Here is a 23,516-nt window from a genome sequence, read left to right as displayed (position 1 = left end):
TTTCGGATAAAAGGTTGTGCACCTGTACTCGTTTAACTGCCATTTCCTTGTTTTTCATTATAAATTCACATGTCTCTGATTGTAAGGGACCTACATTTGGTGCTCAAAAGTTTAAAATTAGATATGTATGACAACATCTGTAGAATGGATTCCTTAAGGTACATGGTATGAGTTTATTATTCTTTACTTTAATACAGTATTTTAATATACACTTAGAGAAAATAAACAGACAACGAGGAAAACTAATCTGAATGCTGGGTATTTTTAAGAACCACTTTTGGCAATGCGATTTTTCTGTGATACTTTGGGAGTATTTTAATGCAAGATCAAAATGGTAATAGTGGAAAAATCCCTTGTTTCTGGAGTAAGTCCAAAGCTTTATGCCTTTCTGTTTTTAATTCTGCATTTTGAGATTGCATGATTTGTGACCAGATCAAAATAGTATCCAGGCTTTGGGGAGAGAGACCGAATCTCTTCAGTTTCAAAGAAAGTAACTTTAATAAAGATACTGACAGACATGATTAAATTAATCTGTAAAGTCTTATTGTGAAATATGATTTGTTATTTGCTTACACAAGCCAGTGAAACTGCAGAATAATTTGCTTAAAAGATTGTTGTTAAAATGTACTCTGTCATTTTTTTTTTGTTGCAGAAACTTCAACCACAGAATGATAAAATTGATTAAATCAGTTTAAGGAAAGCATCTTGAATAATACATCACATTTGTTTTCTATTTATTAGTGGAGATTTTTCATGACTGTACAGAGAAATAATTATCTTGTCATGTGTTCACTGGTGACTTTCATGCTTTTCTCTCATGATTCCGCCCCTTCACATTTTCTATTGGCTGGGATCTGAGCGTGCTTGAAATAAAACTTCATGTACCATTTGGCCTTCCATTCAAAAGAGTCTCCAAACTTGAATGGTTCTAGAAGGAACTGCAGATGCTGGAAGATCGAAGGTACACAAAAATGCTGGAGAAACTCAGCGGGTGCAGGTTTCTCCAGCATTTTTGTGTACCTTTGAATGGTTCTAGCTTCTTTTAATATGATAATGCACACTGGAAACATTTATTTGTGGGAAGCTTTATTTTAAAACAGCATGCAAATTTAAATTAGTATTCAGCACCGTATCTAAATGAACAAAAACCAACACAAGCCATACACAAGAAAAGGAGACGACTGAACATTGTAGCACCAGTGCATAAATCAGTTCAAAGAACAAAGAGCTATTAAATTTCACAAGATGTCAGTGAATTAAATGAAAAGTGGACAGGGGTGAATTAGCAAACTGGGCACAACAACAAATCAATAAGTGTTGCAGCTGCAGGCTCCAATGAATCTTAATGCTAGTCTACTTTTTGATACAATTGCTTCCTGCTCCTGCATCTACAAGCGCTTAAACAGACATTGTGTTTACTTTCTTAGCTAATTGTAGTTGTGACCAGGATCAAATTTTTTTTGACCATCCAGAAGGAGGATGTTAATAGTAAAGTGAATAACAGGAGTAGCCAAGTTGATCCAATGACATGCACAATACATCTGTATTGTTGGATTTCATTGTCCAGAAAATTCGCTACATCCTTTATGGAGCAGATCAGAGGATCAGCAATCGATTTGCACATGGTCAGGAGTAGCCCATAAGTACTTCAAGTGAATGGCATCTTTAAATGAGATGGTGGTTAATCTGATCCTGGCCTGGGTTATATTTCCTTGTACTTCATATATTTCTTGTATTCCCCACTTTCTGATTCTACCAAAAAATCATCAGCCTTGAACATGATTCCAGAACCCTGAAAAAATTCTAAAGGTTCACAATCCTTTGAAAAAAGAAATGCCTCCTTATCTAAAGATGTCCTAAGAAAATGCCAATCGTTCCAGATTCTTCCCATCGTGACTGGTGCTGAAAGGATGTTTCCTTTATAAAACCTCCACCAGATCTAGTATATTGCATAAAGATCACCTTATATTTTTCAAAATTTCAGCAAGTGTAGACTGCTTAATCTTTATTCATAAACAAACTCCTCAGACCTGGAATAAATCTTGTCTGCATTACCTCTGAGCTGAGAATATCAAAATTGACCAAGAATACACATAGTACTGCAGTATGATCTTCTATAATAATAATAATAATAATAATAATAATAAATACTTTATTGATCCCCTCAGGGAAATTCAGATGTCCAGAGGCCCCCAACCAACAAACCCACAGATTCAAAACGAACGCAGACAGAAAATACATAGAATACAATGTGGACACTACCTGAGAGCAATAAATACTTAAAAAGACCAATAATAAACAATTAAAAATTAAAAATCGCAAAATGAATCCCCCTACAGCCTAGCGGTCCGAATTATAAAATCTAATGGCTGCAGGGGTGAAGGATCTCCTGAACCGCTCCGTTCTACAGGGCAGGGAGAGGAGCCGGTTGTTGTTCCTAGTGCTCTTTTGACTCTCCAAAATTACATGGAGGGGATGCCCGGGGTTTTTTTTGGATGACCTGCACCTTGTGCCTCATACGCCTCTCAAGCACATCCATCCCAGAGTCTACTCTCCCCTCCTGCACTGAGCTAGCTCGTTTAACCAGTTTGACCAGCTTCTTGTTGTTTTTTGCACTAATGCTGTTGCCCCAGCAGACAACAGCGTAGAAAATAACACTTGCAACCACAGTGTTGTAAAACATGTGCAGCATATCATTACACACATTGAAGGATTTGAACCTTCTGAGGAAAAAGAGTCTGCTCTGGCCTTTTTTGTAGAGGGAGTCAGAGTTGACAGACCAGTCCAGTTTGTTATCAAGGTGCACTTTAAGGTATTTATATGTCTGCACCACCTCAATATCAGCCCCTGCAGCGTTGACTGGCAGAAGGGGGAGCTTGGACCTGCCAAAGTTAACCACCATCTCTTTAGTCTTAGTTGTGTTCAGGATGAGAGAGTTCTCTTTACTCCAGGCACAACAGGAACTGGTCAAGTTCCTGTATTCCTCCTCCTGCCCGTTCCTTACACATGCCACAATCGCTGTATCATCTGAATATTTCTGTACGTGGCATGTGTCAGACTTATAGTTAAAGTCTGCTGTATACAGGGTGAAGAGGAACTGGGCCAGAACCGTTCCCTGTGGGGCTCCAACATTGCACACCACTGTGCCAGACACACTGTCCCCCAGCTTGACAAACTGTGGTCGACCCGTCAGGTAGTCGTATATCCAGGAGATAAATGTGGAATCCACCCCCATCTTCTTAAGCTTGTCATTCAGAATCAGGGGTTGGATGGTGTTGAACGCACTTGAGAAGTCGAAGAACATATTCCTCACATAGTCACCGGGTTTGTCCAAAAAGGAGTAGATCCGGTGCAGCATGTAGAGGACTGCGTCATCCACCCCAATGTTCTCCTGGTATGCAAACTGTAGTGGGTCGAGTGCGTGCTGGACTTGTGGTCTCAGGAGACGAATGAGTAGCCGCTCCATTGTTTTCATGATATGGGATGTAAGGGCCACCGGTCTGTAGTCATTGATCTCGGTCGGCCGCCCTGCTTTGGGAACCGGTACGAGACATGATGTTTTCCACAGACCTGGTACCCTTCCTGACTGGAGGCTCAAGTTGAAAATGGTCTGGAGCGGCTCCGCCAGCTGAGCCGCACAATCTTTTAGTAGCCTGGGACATACACCATCAGGGCCAGCTGCTTTACCAGGGCGCAACCTCCTCAGCTCAGCTCTCACCTCGTCCGCCGTGAAGAACAGTTGAGGAGATGCCGGCATTGGAAGTGCTGCAGCTGTGGTGTTGGGGGGGCTACCTCGTGGAGGTGATGGTGGGGGAGAGGCTGCACCTGTAGAGGTGGGAGGGGATACCAGATCAAACCTGTTATAGAACAGGTTAAACTCATTGGCCTTGTCCACGTCTCCTGATGGCTGGCTTCTCTTCTCCTTGAAGCCAGTGATGGTCTTCATTCCTCTCCACACCTCTTTGATGTTGTTGTACTGCAGTTTCTTCTCCAGCTTCCTTTTATAGTCCCCTTTTGCCTGCTTCATACTCCTTTTCAAGTGGTGCTGTACCCTCTTGATTTTTTTCCCGATCACCAACCTTGAAAGCCTCCTTTTTCTCGTTTAGGAGGCTCTTGATGTTGCTTGTAATCCAAGGTTTGTTATTGGGAAAGCAACAAACAGTTCTTACTGGCACAACAACATCCCTACAGAAGTTGATGTAGTCCGTTATGCATCCAGCCATCCTGTCGATGTCCATACAGCTGTTTAATTCCTGTGGCTCCATCAGTATGTCCCAGTCTGTGCATTGAAAGCAGTCCCTCAGTGATTCACTGGCCTCTGGTGTCCACTTTCTGAAAGACCGGGTGGTTGTAGGCTGTCTCAGTACACAGGGTTTGTAATGGCCGGTTCTCACGGTGCGACCTGACGCAAGATGTCACCAGAGTGAAGTGGTCGTGGTCCAGCACGAGTTCCGCACGATATAACGGGGGGTAGATAAAGAGTTCCCACGGTACTCGGCAATTCTGTCATTTGTGCGAGTGACTTGTCCGTCTCCCGATCTTTCCCGTTAATCGTGAATGAACATCATGGACTGTAGTGTAGTTAATCACGTGGCACAAATTACGTCACTTTTTTTCACACACTATATAAATATCCTCCGTTCGTAGAATTGGCTCATTTGCAGACATGCCTATATAAAGTTGGTTCGAGTACAGGCTGGTAGTTATTTTCATTGACGCGCTGTATGCATTAGCGCAACATGTGCATCGAAAACGCTTGCGTGAAGGCAGAAGGGTGAGATTAATTAAAAAGAGAATTAAGAGGAAGTCTCACTGGGTTAAGCCCATGTTTCAACGGAGACCTCAATTAGGACAATATGAGCAACTGCTTAATGTGCTGTGCGAAGAGGATAAAAGTGCATTCAAAAACTTTGTCAGAATTTCACCCGAGCTCTTTAATGAGTTAAAGAATAATTTGGGGCCTCTGATGAAGAAGACTGACACTGTAATGAGAAAGGCACTGAAACCAGGGTTGCGCATAGCAATCACCCTCCGCTACTTGGCCTCAGGCGATTCTTATAAAAGTCTATCTTACAACTTTCTTGTCGCCACCAACAGCATCTGTGGTATTGTCCGAGAAACCTGTTAGGCGATCATCCAATTTTATTCAGCTGAAGTGATGGAATGCCCCAATACACCAGATGCGTGGAAGAGAGTTGCACTGGGGTTTGAAAACAGGTGGAACTTTGCTCACACATGTGGGGCTTTGGATGGCAAGCATGTGGCAATCCGTAAACCACCGGTGGCTCAAATTATTTCAATTACAAGAAATTCCACTCAATTGTACGCATGGCGGTGGTTGATTATAACTACAACTTCATGTATGTGGATGTGGGCACACCTGGAAGTGTTGGTGATGGCCGGATTTGGAAAGAAACCTGGCTTGGAAAGAAAATGGAAGGTGGAACAGCAGGCATGCCTGATCCAGAACCTCTGTCAGGAGAAGACAACCCGGACATCCCATATGCGATGGTTGCTGATGAAGCCTTTGCACTACGGCCCTGGATTATGAAGCCATATTCAAAACTCTTTAGATTCTGGAGTAGTTCCTGAGGATTGGCGGGTAGCAAAAGTAACCCCACTTTTTAAGAAGGGAGGGAGAGAGAAAACGGGGAATTACAGACCAGTTAGTCTAACATCGGTAGTGGGGAAACTGCTAGAGTCAGTTATTAAAGATGGGATAGCAGCACATTTGGAAAGTGGTGAAATCATTGGACAAAGTCAGCATGGATTTACAAAAGGTAAATCATGTCTGACGAATCTTATAGAATTTTTCGAGGATGTAACTAGTAGCGTGGATAGGGGAGAACCAGTGGATGTGGTGTATCTGGACTTCCAGAAGGCTTTCGACAAGGTCCCACATAAGAGATTAGTTTACAAACTTAAAGCACACGGCATTGGGGGTTCAGTATTGATGTGGATAGAGAACTGGCTGGCAAACAGGAAGCAAAGAGTGGGAGTAAACGGGTCCTTTTCACAATGGCAGGCAGTGACTAGTGGGGTACCGCAAGGCTCAGTGCTGGGACCCCAGCTATTTACAATATATATTAATGATCTGGATGAGGGAATTGAAGGCAATATCTCCAAGTTTGCGGATGACACTAAGCTGGGGGGCAGTGTTAGCTGTGAGGAGGATGCTAGGAGACTGCAAGGTGACTTGGATAGGCTGGGTGAGTGGGCAAATGTTTGGCAGATGCAGTATAATGTGGATAAATGTGAGGTTATCCATTTTGGTGGCAAAAACAGGAAAGCAGACTATTATCTAAATGGTGGCCGACTAGGAAAAGGGGAGATGCAGCGAGACCTGGGTGTCATGGTACACCAGTCATTGAAAGTGGGCATGCAGGTGCAGCAGGCAGTGAAGAAAGCGAATGGTATGTTAGCTTTCATAGCAAAAGGATTTGAGTATAGGAGCAGGGAGGTTCTACTACAGTTGTACAGGGTCTTGGTGAGACCACACCTGGAGTATTGCGTACAGTTTTGGTCTCCAAATCTGAGGAAGGACATTATTACCATAGAGGGAGTGCAGAGAAGGTTCACCAGACTGATTCCTGGGATGTCAGGACTGTCTTATGAAGAAAGACTGGATAGACTTGGTTTATACTCTCTAGAATTTAGGAGATTGAGAGGGGATCTTATAGAAACTTACAAAATTCTTAAGGGGTTGGACAGGCTAGATGCAGGAAGATTGCTCCCGATGTTGGGGAAGTCCAGGACAAGGGGTCACAGCTTAAGGATAAGGGGGAAATCCTTTAAAACCGAGATGAGAAGAACTTTTTTCACACAGAGAGTGGTGAATCTCTGGAACTCCCTGCCACAGAGGGTAGTCGAGGCCAGTTCATTGGCTATATTTAAGAGGGAGTTAGATGTGGCCCTTGTGGCTAAGGGGATCAGATGGTATGGAGAGAAGGCAGGTACGGGATACTGAGTTGGATGATCAGCCATGATCATATTGAATGGCGGTGCAGGCTCGAAGGGCCGAATGGCCTACTCCTGCACCTAATTTCTATGTTTCTATATCCACAGAGGAATCTAACTAAGGAACAGAGGATCTTCAATTACAGGCTGTCAAGGGCCAGGAGGATAGTAGAAAATTATTTTGGCATCTTGGCAAACAGATTTAGATGCTTGCTCAAGACAATGGAGCAGAGGCCCAAGAATGTGGAGAGTATAGTATATGCAGCATGTGTTCTGCACAACCTGATCCGAATGAGAGGTGCAGCTGCTGGATCAGCAACATCCATCCAGGACGGTGACATAGTGGACAGTGACACAGGGGAAGTAACACTAGGTGCTTGGAGAAGTGGTGCGAACAAGTTGAAAATGGTCTCACTGCAGCGTTTGAAAGGTAACTCGGGCACATCCAGTGTGAAAGAGCAAAGAGACCATCTCTGCGCTTACTACAATTCACAATTGGGGAGTGTGCCGTGGCAGGACAGCTATATTGATGGGTAGCCGACCACAGGAACACTACTGCATGTTATAAGCTGACTTCCTAGTGTTGTCCTCTGAAAAGTGCTTCCTATAAGATGTTCGTCCGCAAAACCTGTGGTTTAGAACATTGCATTGTTCCTTTAAATGCCTGAGTTCACGCTTGTAGCGGAGGTTGATGGATATAATGTGTTTTAAATAATCTCGCGTGCCTCATTTGTTGTATTTCGTGTTTGCGAGGCCCTTTTACAGACAAATGTTTTGTGTGATGCATCTCCTCTCAATATGTGACAGAATTCGTCTTCTTATATTGTCAAATAGGAATAAAGACTTTGTATCACAGTTACCGTGCTGATTGTCTTATTTCATTTTCTACCAAGAGGTGAAGAACACGTTTAAATAGCTGAACATTTCAGTGTCCTGCACACTCAAAAATGTAAATGAGTGAAAATGTGATCATATCACCTCCATTAAGGTATTTTGTGTTTCAGCATGAGAGGGATTATAACATTAGAGACATTCATCTTGTAGTGATGTATTAATGACGATTTGCAGACATCAAGCTGATAGTAAAAAATAAATTTATTTAGCAGTGAGGTAAACAAGCAATGACAATCAAAATGCTGAGTTAAAAGCTTTATCACACTTCAGGATATAATAAAATGTGGAGCCACCAACAGAAAAAAAAAATGCACAAGAGTAAAGGATCACCCTCTCCCAGCTCCAAGGAGCCCACAGGCAGTGGTATCTCTGGCATCTCCTCTTGCCTCGCCACCTGTCTCTCTTGCTGAGTCTCCTCCTCATTTACCTGAATGGGTAAAAACTTTCTGACTTTCTTTGACCCCTTTCTTTGCGCTTTTCTGAGAGGCATCTCTGCAAGTCTTAAAGGGCCTTTTCACGGGGCGAGTTGACGCAAGATGTCACCAGAGTGAAGAGGTCGTGGTCCAGCACGAGTCTCGCACGATATAACGGCAGTAGATAAAGAGTTCCCACGGTACTCGGCATTTATGTTATTCGTGCGAGTGACTTGGCCGTTTCCCGAGCTGTCGCGTTAAATCTTGAATGAACATCGTGAACTACACGTGACACAAATGATGTAACTTTTTTTTTCACACACTATATATATCCTCCCTTGGTTGAATCGGCTCAAATGTCTTCTGTATTATGGCAAGAAAGTAAATTGCAACGTAGCCATCAAAATGTTTGCAACTGGATTTTAAATGAATGGGAAACTTAAATGGAGGAAAATAGTTTTTATAAATTAATAACTTTTGTATGGCGATCATTTAAATGTCTAAACTATGGTTTATCCCAGGCGCTATTCATAAAGACGAAGCTTGCACATATGCATATAAAAATCTTACATGTGCACACATTTACCAGTCAACTTTTCAATTCGTGAATTCGTTTTACTTTTATAACGGGAGTGCCTTTATTAATCTATCCAGTAGTAACCACAGATGCTGTGATTCCAGTACTTGCTTTGATTTGTAATGCTTCAAACCTAACTTACTGGCCGAATTGCACTTTATGATCTTCCAAGGTGGTGAAAGGCGCCACGTAAATGCAAGTTCATTGGCAGTATATGGGCAGAGAGACCCATTGGCAGGAATGTGCAAGTTTACTCGGAGCTTGCATTAAAAACGTGGACGTGAATGCAAAAACGATGTGAAGGAAGGACATGACCTTTTACAGAGAGGGTGTTTACTGCTGCCTCGCAGATGATCCATCCCTGCACCGTGATCTGCTCCGATCAGACTAGGGGGGTAGGGAGGTGGCAATAGGGCCTCTGTCTCCAAATGGGACAGAGCAGCAAGAATGTGCCTGACCTGCAGAGTCACAAGGAGGAAGAGCAGGGCGCAGCAGCACAAGCAGTGCAACCAGAGGCATCTCCTGCCGCTGCTGCCGCTGCTGCTGCTGCTGCTGTTGTTGTTGTTGTTGTTGTTGCCGCGGCGCCGCTGCTGCTGCTGCCCCCGCGCCCACGGCTCCTCCATCTCGCTACAGTAACAAAGGGGGCATGGTCCCGCCCACCTCGCCCGCTCCCATTGGCCCGCCCGCTCCCTCCCCGACCCCTCCCTTTGTGACGTCGTCGCCGCCTGCCTGCGAATGGTCGCCTCCGCTGTCAATCAACCGCCCCCCCCCCCTTCTCCCCACGTGACCCTTTCGGTGGACCACCCACCCTCTGAGCTCCTTCTGGCTTGCTAGATGGGTCCCTATTTGCTCAGCCGCTTGCACGCCAAGCCCACATCTGGCAAGCGTGCCAGGCATGCACAGGGGTCGGAAGAGCAAGACAGTTATCTGCATTAATTGAGAATTCTAACCATATTTGTGCAAAGTCATGAAGTAATTGGGCACGGAAGCAAGCCCTTCGGCCCAACTTGCCCACGCCAACTAGGGTTGACAACTTTCTCACTCCTAAATAAGGGTCAAAGGGTCAAAATAAGGGACAAATTTGCCGACGGCAATTCGTTGACCGAGCCGGTGGGCCAGCTGAGGAGTTTTGGCCCGGGCACCGGAGAATATTCGGCACCCCATCCAACTCATGAACCGATGATCGGCCATGAGAAGGAGGGCTGGAGGTGTCGGCGGTAAGCGAAAGTCACAGCTGGCCAGGCTGCCGAACCTTGCTCACCCTCTCCCTGCTCCAAGGAGCCCACAGGCAGTGTTATCTGTGGCATCTCCTGTTGCCTCTCCACCTGTCTCTCTTGCTGCGTCTCCTCCTCATTCTCCTGCATGGCAAAAACATCTCTGACCCGCTTTACCCCCTTCCTTTGAGATTTTCTGGGAGCCATCTCTGCAAGTGTTCCTGTTAAAAAGATTATCCAACAATGACAATTAGGTGGGACGTCCTCGAAGGACACATGTTCCCATGTGTCCTTTTGAGACCACCTTTTTTAGTCACCCTCTGTCCCCTCTGTCCAGCTTCCGGGTTTACCGTTCGCAGGAGTTCCCACGCGCTATATCTCTAAAATCTGAAGTTATGTAATGTCTAAAGGAACTGCAGACGCTGGTTAATGCTGGTTAATATGCACAGAAGGACACAAAATGTTGGTGTAACTCAGCAGGTAAGTCAGATCTGGGAAGAAAAGCATAAAAAGCTGGAGTAAGTCAGCGGGTCAGGCATCATCTCTGGAGAAAAAGAATAGGTGACGATTCGAATCGGAGCCCTTCTTCAGACATCCTAATCGGAATTGAGTCTGAAGATGTGTCTCGTCCCGAAACATCAGCTTTTTTTCTCCAGAGATGCTGCTTGACTCGCTGAGTTACTCCAGCTTTTTGTGTCTGTCTTCGGTTTAAACCAGCATGTGCAGTTCACTCCTTACACGGGTCTCTGCACAACATTGATTGGTAGCGTTCCGGACCCCTGGACCCGAGGACTCCGACCTGTATCTCTCAAAGAAGTACATGTGAAAAATATCTCACGGACCATAAAAATGCGTAACCTTTCAGTAAAGTCCCTTTTAAAGTCCCTTTTAAAGATTATAGTTATTTTCTTGAATCTCATTAACATAACTCATGAATAAGTTGATGTCCATATGCGGATGTAAATCTTTATTTTTATTTATTTTTTAAATTCAATCCCACTGAAGATAATATGTAATCACCTTCTGTCCCCTCTGTCCAGCTTCCGGGTTCACCGTTCGCAGGAGTTCCCACGGTACCCGCAAGAGTTATTACGGATATCGCACGGATATCGCACTGGCCACTACGTTCATATAATGTTGCAATACTCAACCACAAGTGTACAAGTCACTCTTGGAGAAATTCCAATTTTCTTGAATTTTCTCCCGAGTGACCAAGTTACACGATGACCTGCCGTTAGCGCTACGGTGGTCCACGGTGGTCCACGAATGCCGCACTGTTATCGCACGAGGTTCCCACGATGTTGAACTCTGGTTAACTCTTGCGTCAAGTCGCCCCGTGTAAAAGCCGCATTACTGTGAAAAAGATTCTCAAACAATGACAATTAGGTGGGACGTCCTCGATGGACACATGGTCCATTGGCGATATTGAGACCACCTTTTTTACTCACCTTATGTCCCCTCTGTCAAGCTTCCGGGTTTACCGTTCGCAGGAGTTCCCACGGTACCCGCAAGAGTCATTACGGATATCGCACGGATATCGCACTGGCATCTGCGTTCATACAATGTTGCAACGCTCACCAAAAAGTGCTCAAGTCACTCTTGGAGAAATTCAAAAATGTTTGAATTTTCTCCCGACCTTACAAAGTTACACGACTACCTGCCGTTAGCGCCACGGAGGTCCTCGGTGGTCCACGAATGCCGTACTGTTATCGCAGGAGGTTCCCACGATGTTAAACTCTTGTTAAGCCTTGCGTCAGGTCGCACCGTGAGAAAGCCCTTTAAGAAGGCCTTAGATAAACCAGGTTGTGATCTGATTAGGTGTGTGCAGATGTAGCAAAATGTTCTGACTCCATTTTTCTTGCAATACAGATCACCATTGCATTTGCTTTCATAATTGTTTGCCCCACCTACAATGTGACTGTATGTTCCTTGTAAAAATAAATTAAAAGTTCCCTGAACACCACCATTCAGCAGGATCAATATTTACATATTTTTATTGTATGTATCTCATCTTTCTAGATTAGTATACCACTTTTTATGATTTTCCATGTTTCTGGACCATTCCCTTGTTCTTCTTTCCAAAATGTGATGGGCATGCTTGTATAGCAAGGTAGATGTGAACAATCATTTTTAGCTTTTGGGATATTTCAAGTTGAAACAAACACTCCAAAAATGTGAAATCACTGTAAACTGTTATAGAGTTGTACAGCACATAAACCGGCCCACATCCTTACCAACCATTTTAATCTACATGAATCCCATAAATCTTCAGTTAAACGAGTACTTTCACTAAGGAAGACACAAACAATCTTCCAAAAATACTAGGGGACCGAGGATCTAGTGGGAGGGGAGAACTGAAGGGAATCCACATTTGTCAGGAGATGGTGTTAGGTAAACTGTTGGGACTGATGGCAGATAAATTCCCAGGGCCTGATGGTCTGCATCCCAGAGTACTCAAGGAGGTGGCCCTACAAATGGTGGATGTATTGGTGATCATTTTCAAATGTTCTCTCGACTCTGGATCAGTTCCTGTGGACTGGAGGGTAGTCAATGTAACCCCACCTTTTAAGAAGAGGTCGAGCTATAGATGTTGTGTAGATGGATTTCAGTAGGGCATTCACCAAGGTTCCGCATAGTAGGATTCTCTGGAAGGTTAGATCTCATGGGATCTAAGTAGCAATGTTACAACATTTTGAGATTTAAAAAATCAAGTCTGTAATTTATCCCATAAAAAGCATAAAAAGAAGTTTAATTTGACACCTAATTCACTTTCATATCTCAAGTATTTAAAATGTTATGGCCATTTTCATACTTGGAAATTAGCATCTTGTTCCCTATTGATTTTCTATGGACATAACAAAAAAGCTGTGATCGTGAACAGTCAAAAGCCCATAACTTTCTTAAAAATTAAGAGAACTGAATGAAATTTTCAGTTATCATAGATTGAAGCATTCTGAAACAAATATAAAATAATCTTACTTGGATGACCTGAAATTAAAGCATATAATTAGTTAGTTACCTAATTGTAGCTAATTTCAGACTTCAATTACTAGATCTAAACATCTATCCATTTCTTAATAAATGATTAACATTTTTAAATAGCCTAAATGTCCAAATAATATTCACAAATAATTCACAATAAAACATGATTTTTAAATCTTATTTACATTAATTTATAGACCAAATGGAAGGAATTTAGTGTTCAATTGCTGTAAATAAATGCCCATTTAAATCAGCTTTCCAGTGGGTTCCTGTGAACGCGCTGGTTTAGAACGTTCACATTGCGGTAGATTTGTGCCCCAAATGCCGGGAAAAATACTGCGGGATATAATGGGCCCAAAATGAGCTACTCGCAATATTAAACTTTGTATAAAGGGATCTTAAGAAGCCCTTTTTAATGTAAAAATATACAACCTACCTTCAGTTGCCTGCTTTATGAGACCCTGCGGTTGCCGGCGGTCGCGGGTTTAGAGATTGATTTTTAAACTATTATAACTATTATACGAGGCCTTTAAAACTAATAATAGCTTTTGCGACGGGGTCTTCCAGCGATTTTTCGTTAATAATTAACTAGGCTGAACATCTTCGATTTGAACAGCCTAGAGAAAATCGCGTTTTAAACCCGCCCCCTCTAAACGGCGCCAAAATCGCGCACACCCGCAGCGGCAGATTTTCAACGACGCTTCAGGTAGGCTTTGCAACATACCTAATCTAAGGAGAGATCGCTGAATGGATAGCAAATTAGCTCCGTGGAAGGTAGCAGAGGGTAATGGTGGAAGGTTGCTCCTTGGACTGGAGGCCTGTGACCAGTTCGGTGCCTGGCCCGTTACTGTTTGTCATCTACATCACTGATTTTGATGTGAACATACAGGACAAGATTAGCAAGTTTGCTGATGATACAAAAGTGAGTGGCTTTGCAGAGAGTGAAGATGGTTGTGAAAGATTGCAGCAGGATCTGGATCGATTGGCCAGGTGGGCTGAGGAATGGTTGATGGAATTTAATACAGAGAAGTGTGAGGTGTTGTATTTTGGGACGCCTAACAAGGGCAGGACCTACACAGTAAATTGTAGGCCTCTGGGGAGTGTTGTAGAGCAGAGGGACCTAGGAGTGCAGACGCATTGTTTCTTGAAGGTTGAGTTGTAGGTAGATAAGGTGGTCAAAAAGGCATTAGGCCTTCATCAGTCAGAGTATAGTAGTTTGGAGGTTGCAGTTGAATAAGAACTTGGTGAGACCGCGTTTAGAATATTGTGTTCAGTTCTGGACACCATGTTACTATAGGAAAGATATTGTCAAGCCTGAAAGGGTTCAGAAACGATTTGCGAGGATATTGCCAAGACTAGATGGTGTGAGTTATAGGGAGAGGTTGAGTAGGCTGGGTCTCTATTCCTTGGAGCGCATGAGAATGAGGGGTGATCTTATTGAGGTGTACAAAATCATGAGAGGAATAGACCGGGTAGATGCACAAAGTCTCTTGCCCAGAATTGAGGACCAGAGGACATGGGTTCAAGGTGAAGGGGAAAAGATTTAGTAGGAATCCGAGGGGTAACATTTTCACACAGAGGGTGGTGGGTGTATGGAAGAAGCTGCCAGAGGAGGTAGTTGAGGGTGGGACTATCCCATCAATTAAGAAGCAGTCGGACATGGATAGGTACATTGATAGGACGGATTTGAAGGGATATGGACCAGGCACTGACAGGTGGGACTAGTCTAGCTGGGACATGTAGGCTGGTGTGGGCAAGTTGGGCCAAAAAGCCTGTTTCCACACTGTATCACTCTATGAGTAAGTACTTTTACCAGGTTACCTCTCAGCCTTCAATGCTGTCGCATAAACAAAACTTTTTTTTCCCAATCTCTTCTGATAGCGAAACTATCAATCTGGGCAATATCCCGATGAACCTCTTTTGCACCATCCGAATCCTTCCTGCCAAGCCACCATCCACATCCTTCATTATCTACAACCAATCTCAGATTTTGAAAAAAAAGTCAGATTCCCCTTATTTCTCTCAATAAAATAGTTGTTTCAAAGTTTTTCTTCTTGATTGGGACTGGAATGGGCAATTATATTTTGTGTACATATTATTGCGAACTTATGGCCCTGTCCCACGGTACGAGTTCATTCCAAGAGCTCTCCCGAGTTTGCCCTGATTCGAACTCAGAGATTTACGGTAATGGCCGCTCGTCGGTACTCGGGGCTCTCGTGGACATTTTTCAACATGTTGAAAAATCTTCATGAGTCTTCCCGAGCTTATCTGCCGTTAGCGTTACGAGCCGCTAAGAGATGTCCCCGAGCTCCGACGTATCCGCTACGTTCATTCTCCGTGCTTACCACGAGTTTGGTTATTCTTTTAAACTCGGGAGAGCTCTTGGAATGAACTCGTACCGTGGGACAGGGCCATTACTGTTATACACCAAAATATAAAGTTGCGCTTTTTCATATTTGCCTCCTAGCCCTGATGTCCACCTGTAAAATAAATATGGATGTAACTGTATTTTGCTCCCTTTCATTCAGGTGTTCCAGCAAACGTAGCTGACCTGAGGAATCTGGAGGTACTGAATGTTTTCAACAATCAGATCGAAGACCTTCCGACACAAATCAGCAGCCTGCAGAAACTGAAACATCTTAACCTTGGGTAAGTGGATCCTGTTGGTAATTGTGTAGCAGTGGAAGGTGAAGAAACTGGAAAAAGCTGAGATGAAATAACCATTCACAAACTAAACTTTCCATAATATACTAAAGACAACCTAATTGTAATATTTGAATGAGATATTCCAGACTGGCCATTTTATTCACCCCAGTGTTCATTTTCTCAGCAAATTACTGCATTAATATTTAAACTTGTATAACTTTATGTTGTTAACTTCTGTCCATTGTGGGATGGAATTGAATGCACCTAAGCTCATTTCACTTAAAACTCATAAACTGCTGTAAATCAGAGTATTCATTCTATCTGTCTGAACCTGATTTAAAGTAAGAACTTGGAAGAAGTTTGGTTTCTATTGCATTATGAGCTCCATCCTCCTCTCAGTAAGTCTCTGTTCTAAATCTTTTGATCTCTTTCCATCTGAAATGGTATACATGAACCATGAGATTTGATATTCATTATACAATTGAATGTTAGGGCTGGACTGTTGTGTTGATCGTATAAATTATTTTAAGCAAGAACTACAGGATGCAGTTATTTTGGTATTGTAGAATCAATTTTTGTTTCAAATGTAATACAGCTAGTGGATCTTCACCCTCATTCCTCATGGACCACAAGAGACTAGACTAATTGGGTAGAAATTAGAATGAGGTCAATTTCATATAAGCTAACAACTGTGTGCATCTAAGGTTCTGGAAGCAAAGCAGATCCCAAGCAAGTTCAACAAAATTGTCCTCCAAGCAGGAATCCAGGCCATAAGAGACTGACTGCCATCAGCCAGATTATACTATTGGTTTTAAATCTGCTCTGTTCACATAATTAACAGAGATATTATAAATTGTGAAGTTTTGTTTGTAGAGTATAATAAAAAGTTTAAAATCAGATATCATAGCAAGCCTGTTAAATGTCTATTAATAGCTTGTTTTAATTTCTGCTAATTTAATTGTACCTTCCAATATGTAGTAAAATACAAAGCACTGGAGTAACTCAGTAAGTCAGGCAGTACCTATGGAGGATGTGCATAGGTGACGTTTCAGGTTAGGACCTTTCTTCAGATTGATTGCAGTGGGGGAGAGAAAGCTTATATAAGAGGTGGGGGACAGGATAATGGCTGGCAAGTGACAGGTGGGTGCAGGTGATGGGGAGGTTTTGATTGGAAGATGAGTGAAAAAAAATTACAGATGAATGGGAGACAAAAGGCTTGTGAGATAATGAGAGAAGCAGAGTACAAGAGGAGTGAAATGTAATGCTAGAGGGAGGGATATCTGAATCTAATTGTTAATGAAGGAGGGTTAGTTGAGGATCTTGTGTTAAGGAACCTTCACGAAAGAGTGATCATAACATGATAAGCTATTCTTTTCAGTAATCTACAGGTGATTTAGTTGAGTTACAATCACTTCCACTGAAACCAGGATATTAAATCTGAATAAAACTAATCTCAAAGGCACAAATTGAATGTGGTAGATCAAGAAGTTACCCTGTAAGGTACGACAATAAGTAAGCAATGTCTAATATTTTAAGAATTAATACCTACACTGAATGTATATACCTTAAAGAAAAAAAGGAAGAAAACTTGTTCAGCTAATAAGGAGAAGTTAAAAATAGTATTGATTCAAAGGAAAAGACTGGTAATGTTGCCAAAAAAAAAACACAAATCTGTGGATTGGGGAATTTTAAAATTCTACAAAGGAGGATCAGTGCATTGGAAAGAGCAAGTGGAATGTGAGCATTCATTAGCATGAAGCACAAAATCAAACTGTCAGAGCTTCTGTCGGATGTAAAAAGGAAAGGATTAGCAAAGGTTAATGTGAGTCCCTTGTAGACACAGATAGCAAACATTTTAAGTAGTAGGGAAATGGCAGGAACATTCAACATACTTGTCTTCATGGAAGATACACCTAACCTCCTGGGAAGATACACTAAACGCCCTGGATATACAAGAACATGAGAAATAGAAACACGGCTCAGCCATTCAGCCCATAGTCTTAGTTCTGCTACTAAATAAGATTATGGCTGATCTTATACCTCGGCAACACCTTCCTGTACTTTCCTTAAAATCAGAAAATCTAACATACTCCTCTGTGAATACACACGGATCTAGAGTGAATTCAAACTAAAACAAAATAGCACTGGTAAAAAGAAAGTATAATATTGGAGGGAATTAAATTTTCAGCAGCCAATTACTGTTTTGAAGAAGGTGGAAATAGATGGTCGCTCGTCACCTTCCAAAATGTCATAAGCTCCAGAACAATTCTCATTGATTGGAAGATAATACATTTAATGCCACAATCAAGGAAGAGGGAAAAAATAAACTAGATGGCTGTTCTAGGGAAAATGCTGAAATTGATTATTAAGGAAGTGGTATCAGGGCAAAGAACATAGAGTTACAAAAGGGAAATTGTTTTGGATATCTTGCTCCAATTATAATACTGGCCTGATGAAACCATATCTGGAATATCGTACACCGCTTTAATCTCCTTGTCTAAGAAAGCGTATAGTTCTGTTTGAGGGAGTATAACAAAGGTTCACCCGATCAATTCCTGGGCTTGTGATTTTGTCATGTGAGGAAGGATTAGACTGACTGTAACTACACTTTCAAATTTAGAAGAATCATGGGGTTTTGCAGGGATGATATTTCTCCCGACTAGGACCAGAGGCCAATTTCAAAAATAAAGGGTTGGCTGTTCAGGTCGGAAATAAGAGAATTTGTTTTCACCCTGAGGGCAGGGAATATTGGAATTCTCTACCCAAGGGAACTGAAGAGAGACGATGGCTCAGAATAAGATCAATAGATTATTAAACATTAAGGGAATTTAGGGTATGGGATTAGAGTGGCAAAGTGGTATCACAATGAATGTTCAGCCATAATCAGAGCTGGCTGACTGGAGCACTTGTGTTCTTATTTGTGAATTGATTGGAAGGAGCACTAATTGGTGATCCTGATCCTTTGGAAGAAATTATGCCAGATTACATTTGTTTCATGTAATTGTTTCATTTTTTTAAATAATATTGTCAACAGCAATAGAATACACTCTTTGAACCGTGAATGGAACACTCAGATTATTTCCATTAGTAATACCATTGCACTCTAGACAGAATCTGACCAATCTAAGTGTAAGCTGATGCCAAAATTTGCTTGCCTGTTACTTTAAGCTGATTCAAGATTGATTTTTGTCCGTCTGGGCGCACCAAACATAACTGATTGTGACACCAAGATCAAATTTTAGGCTCTCTATGGTTTTATGGTTCTTTGTTGACACATCTGTTCCAGGAGTGCGCTTGAAAGCACTGACATAGGGTAGGGGTGAATATTTTTTTATTTTGTATCATTAATGGGTTTTTTTAATATTAAAACTGACGAATAGGGTTAATTTGATTTTTTTGTTATCCATTTACGTTTTTAAAATTGATTGCACGTAGGTGAATACAACAGTGATTTTGTGACCAAATCAAAGCAACATATTATCAGACATGTATCATTTAATTGGCAGATATAGTGAGCTGTTATCAGCTGAATTGTGTGCTGATAAGCAAGGATATAAACACGCATTTACATTCGAGTTCACTGTCAATTATGTTGATCAAGGCAGCATTTCCAATTATACATCTTAATTTCAGTATAAGATCGAACTATAATCAGGCACATTTATGGGTAAATTACCAGATCCCTGATAGAGTTAGGAGCAATCAAAGTAGAGTTAGGTCTTTTGGAGTTGTTTAATTTAATTTTAAGAATTTTTTTAACAAAGAGATTTTCAGTTCATGGAGTTACCAGAAACCTGGTTAGAAAATGGACAGAAAGCCTGAAGACAAGAGTTGGGATTTCATAGATTAATGGAGCTGTAAAGCACAGAAATGCACTGCCTGTAAAAGACATAAAATAATGTGGGGCATAGGTAAGGTGAATGGCCACAGTCTTTCCCCATGGTAGGAGAGTCTAAAACTAGAGAGGACAGATTTAAGGTGAGGGGGAGGTATTTAAAAGGGACGAAGGGAGCAACCTTTTCACACGGAGGGTGACGTGTAGATGACTACGTTGCCAGAGGAAATATAGAGGTGGATACAGTTATGAAATGTGAAAAACATTGAAACAGGTGCTGTACATGGATAAGAAAGGTTTAGAGGGGTCAGTGGGACTCGCTCCGTTGGACAACTCAGTCGGCATGGGTAAGTTGGGGAGCAGGGCCTGTTCCTGTGATGTATAGCCAAATGACACAGAAATGGGACCTTTAGTTTACTAGGTCCATTCTGACCATTTTTTTCCTAATCCCATTTGCGTGTGTTCTGAATATATCCCTCCATGTCTTACCTATTCAAGTGTCTGCTTAAATTTCTCCTAAATCTGGTTATTGGTTCTGTACCCACCACCACCTCTGGCAGTACATTCTACTATGTTAAAAAAAAAACTTTCAAATCCCCCTCTAAAACTCCTTCCTTACACCTTAAACCAGGTGCTATTTTTGTAGATATAAAGATGCCGGTAATAGTGAGACGTAACTTTTTAGAGGTGTTAGTTTGCCTTACATGCTTTCCTGTTTTTGATACCATACTAAGGGAACTAAATTTTGACCATATGCTCTGTCTATGTCCAGCTGAGGTTTTCATTTACGTTGTGGCTCTGAATTATGTAAGGCTATTAGTTCAAAATAGATCAGCTTCACAGCACAGGGTTTCTATAATCATTGTCTAGCACTAGTTCTGCATTTTGGTTGGATATGAAACATGAATGCTAGCATGACTCCTGAAGACCTGCTTAAGGAAAACTGATGGGTTGGGAAAGAATATTTTCTTCCTAGTTAGGGAGTCCAGGATTGTATTGCCTTATCATTTTTCACATCTCCATCCTTTTGTCTCCAGCGTTGTCAGCTCTACCTTGTTTAACATTTCCACCCATCTGGCAATTCCCCCCACCCTGCATCAGTCTGAAGAAGGGTTTCAGCCCGAAACGTTGCCTATTTCCTTCGCTCCATAGGTACTGCCGCACCCGCTGTGTTTCTCCAGCATTTTTGTCTAAGCCCTGGCTCGCCTGTATCCATCTATCACTTAACCAGTTCTTGCCCCAGCTTACTTCCCTCTACTCCATCTCTGAAGAAGGGTCCAAACCCAAAACATCATCTCCCCATTGTGAGTAATTTTGGGTACCATATCTGAGGAAGGATGTGCAGATTCTGGAGAGAGTCCAGAGGAGGTTTACAATAATGATCCCAGGAATTAGTTGGTTAACCTATGATGAGCGTTTGTCGGCACTGGGCCGGGACTCACTTGAATTTAGAAGAAATAGGGGGGATCTCATTGAAACGTGCAGAATAGTGAAAGGCTTGGATAGAGCTGACGTGGAGATGATGTTTCCACGAGTGGGAGAGTCTAGAACTAGAGGTCATAGCCTCAGAATTAAAGACATTATTTTAGGAAGGAGATGAGGAGAAATTTCTTTAGTCAGAGGCTAGTGAATCTGTGGAATTCTTTGCCACAGAAGGCTGCTGTAGGCCGTCAGTGGATATTTTTAAGGCAGAGATAGATAGATTTTTGATTAGTACAGGTGTCAAGGATTATGGGGAGAAGGCAGGAGAATGGGGTTAGGAGGGAGAGATAGATCAGCCAAGATTGAATGGCAGAGTAGACTTGATGGGACGGCCTAATTCTACTATCACTTATGACCTTATATGCCTCTATCGTATCTGCCTCTACCACCACTGCTGTTTCACGCACCCACCACTCTCTGTGTAAATAAAAAAACACACATCTCCTTTAAACTTTGCTCTCAAATATTTGATATTGCCATCCTGGGAAAATTAATTTGTTTACCCTATCTGTGCCCGCTCATAGTTTCACATCAGAATAAAAAAAACTATCAACACATTTTAATCTTGCAATTGAATTCTCTGGAATTCTCTGCCCCAGAAGGTAGTTGAGGCTAGTTCATTGGCTATATTTAAGAGGGAGTTAGATGTGGCCCTTGTGGCTAAAGGGATCAGGGGGTATGGAGAGAAGGCAGGTACAGGATACTGAGTTGGATGATCAGCCATGATCATATTGAATGGCGGTGCAGGCTCGAAGGGCCGAATGGCCTACTCCTGCACCTATTTTCTATGTTTCTAATACTATATGTCTACAGAATATCTAAAAATGATTTTGAAATAGTCACCAGGTAAGGCAACACTGATTTTTAACATTGCTGGATGGGTGCTTGCATACCCATGCTTTAGTATGTTACTTTGCAACTAAACTTAATTTTCATTTCCCACCGTTTTCCAACAGCATGAACAGATTAAATTCTCTGCCAAGAGGATTTGGATCTCTGCCAGCACTGGAGGTGCTTGACTTGACGTACAACAATATGAATGAGAAATCCCTCCCTGGCAACTTCTTCTACCTCAGTAAGAACTTACTTTCTTTTCTAAATACTAATTTTAAGACTTTTATAGATCAATCTCCCACATAAGAGATTAGTGTGCAAAAGTAGAGCACATGGTATTGGGGGTAGGGATTTAACATGGATAGAGAACTGGTTGGCAGACAGGAAGCAAAGAGTAGGAATTAACGGGTCCTTTTCAGAATGGCAGGCAGTGACTACTGGGGTGCCACAAGGCTCAGTGCTGGGACCCCAGTTATTTACAATATATATTAACGATTTTGATGAAGGAATTAAATGTACCATCTCCAAATTTACAGATGACACAAAGCTGCATGGCAGTGGGAGCTGCGAGGATGCTATGAGGCTGCAGAGTGACTTAAATGGGTTGGGTGAATGGGCAGATGCATGGCAGATGCAGTAAAATGTGGATAAATGTGAGGTGATCCACATTGGTGGCAACAAGAAAGCAGATTATTATCTGAATGGTCAGATTGGTATCAGATTGGTGTCCTTGTACATCAGTCACTGAAAGTAAGCATGTACAGCAGGCAGTGAAGAAAGCAAAAGGCATGTTGGCCTTCATAGCAAGAGGATTTGAGTGCAGGGACTGACATATGATGAAAGAATGGATTGACGTCTTATATTCACTGGAATTTAGAAGGATGAGAGGGTATCTTATAGAAACATACAATTCCTATGGGATTGGACAGGCTTGATGCAGGAAAAATGTTCCTGATTTTAGGAGAGTCCAGAACTAGGGGTCACAGTTTAAGAATAAGGGGTAGGCCATTTAGGACTGAGATGAGGAAAAACGTTTTCACCCAGAGAGTTGTGAATCTGTGGAATTATCTGCCACAGAAGGCAGTGGAGGCCAATTCACTGGATGTTTTCAATAGAGATTTAGATATAGTTCGTAGGGCTAACAGAATCCAGGGATATGGGGAGAAAGCAGGAACGGGGTATTGATTTTGGATGATCAGCCATGATCATATTGCAGGCTCGAAGGGCAGAATGGCCTACTCCTGCACCAGGCATGCGCAGATTGTACTCCTCTCCGTAAGCTGTCAGCTGTCAGTCAACTTTTATAAAGTCTTCAAAAGCCATATCTCTTAATAAAGTACCGTATTTCCCGGCAATGAAGATGCACCTGTGTCGAAGCCGCACCCCCATTTTGAGTTGCTACATTTTGAAGGAAGGCTGGCGGGACATAAAATTTCTCACGCTCAAAAAAAAAATAACGAAAGTAACAATTCAATTTGTCCAAGGCTTCCAAATCTCCTTCATTCTGAATCACTGAATGGGTGGGGGGTGGAGGGTGACGGCAGGTGGAGAGATGGTGGGAAAAACGGGAGCACACCGGGACCTGTTGAATCAGTTGTGATCTTATTGAATGACAATACTAGTTCAAGGGACCAATTGGGGGGCGTAGGTTTCTTAGGTAGGCATAATTCCCCCGTGCCTTT

At 42.3% G+C, this 23,516-nt stretch overlaps 1 protein-coding gene across 1 annotated transcript in view; it reads left to right on the top strand.

The window, feature by feature from the left end:
- The window catches only part of rsu1 (Ras suppressor protein 1), a 197,260-nt gene that overhangs the window by 64,993 nt on the left and 108,751 nt on the right, over window positions 1-23,516 (top strand). Inside the window, exons 4-5 of the mRNA XM_033013184.1 lie at window positions 15,566-15,686; window positions 21,957-22,075. Of these exons, the coding sequence (XP_032869075.1) occupies window positions 15,566-15,686; window positions 21,957-22,075 (240 nt within the window). The remainder of the gene's footprint in view (window positions 1-15,565; window positions 15,687-21,956; window positions 22,076-23,516) is intronic.

Source organism: Amblyraja radiata, chromosome 2 (assembly GCF_010909765.2).
Source record: "Amblyraja radiata isolate CabotCenter1 chromosome 2, sAmbRad1.1.pri, whole genome shotgun sequence".
NCBI classification, from domain to species: domain Eukaryota; kingdom Metazoa; phylum Chordata; class Chondrichthyes; order Rajiformes; family Rajidae; genus Amblyraja; species Amblyraja radiata.
The sequence above is the reverse complement of the archived record's forward strand: the minus strand, read 5'-3'. Positions and strand labels throughout refer to the sequence as shown.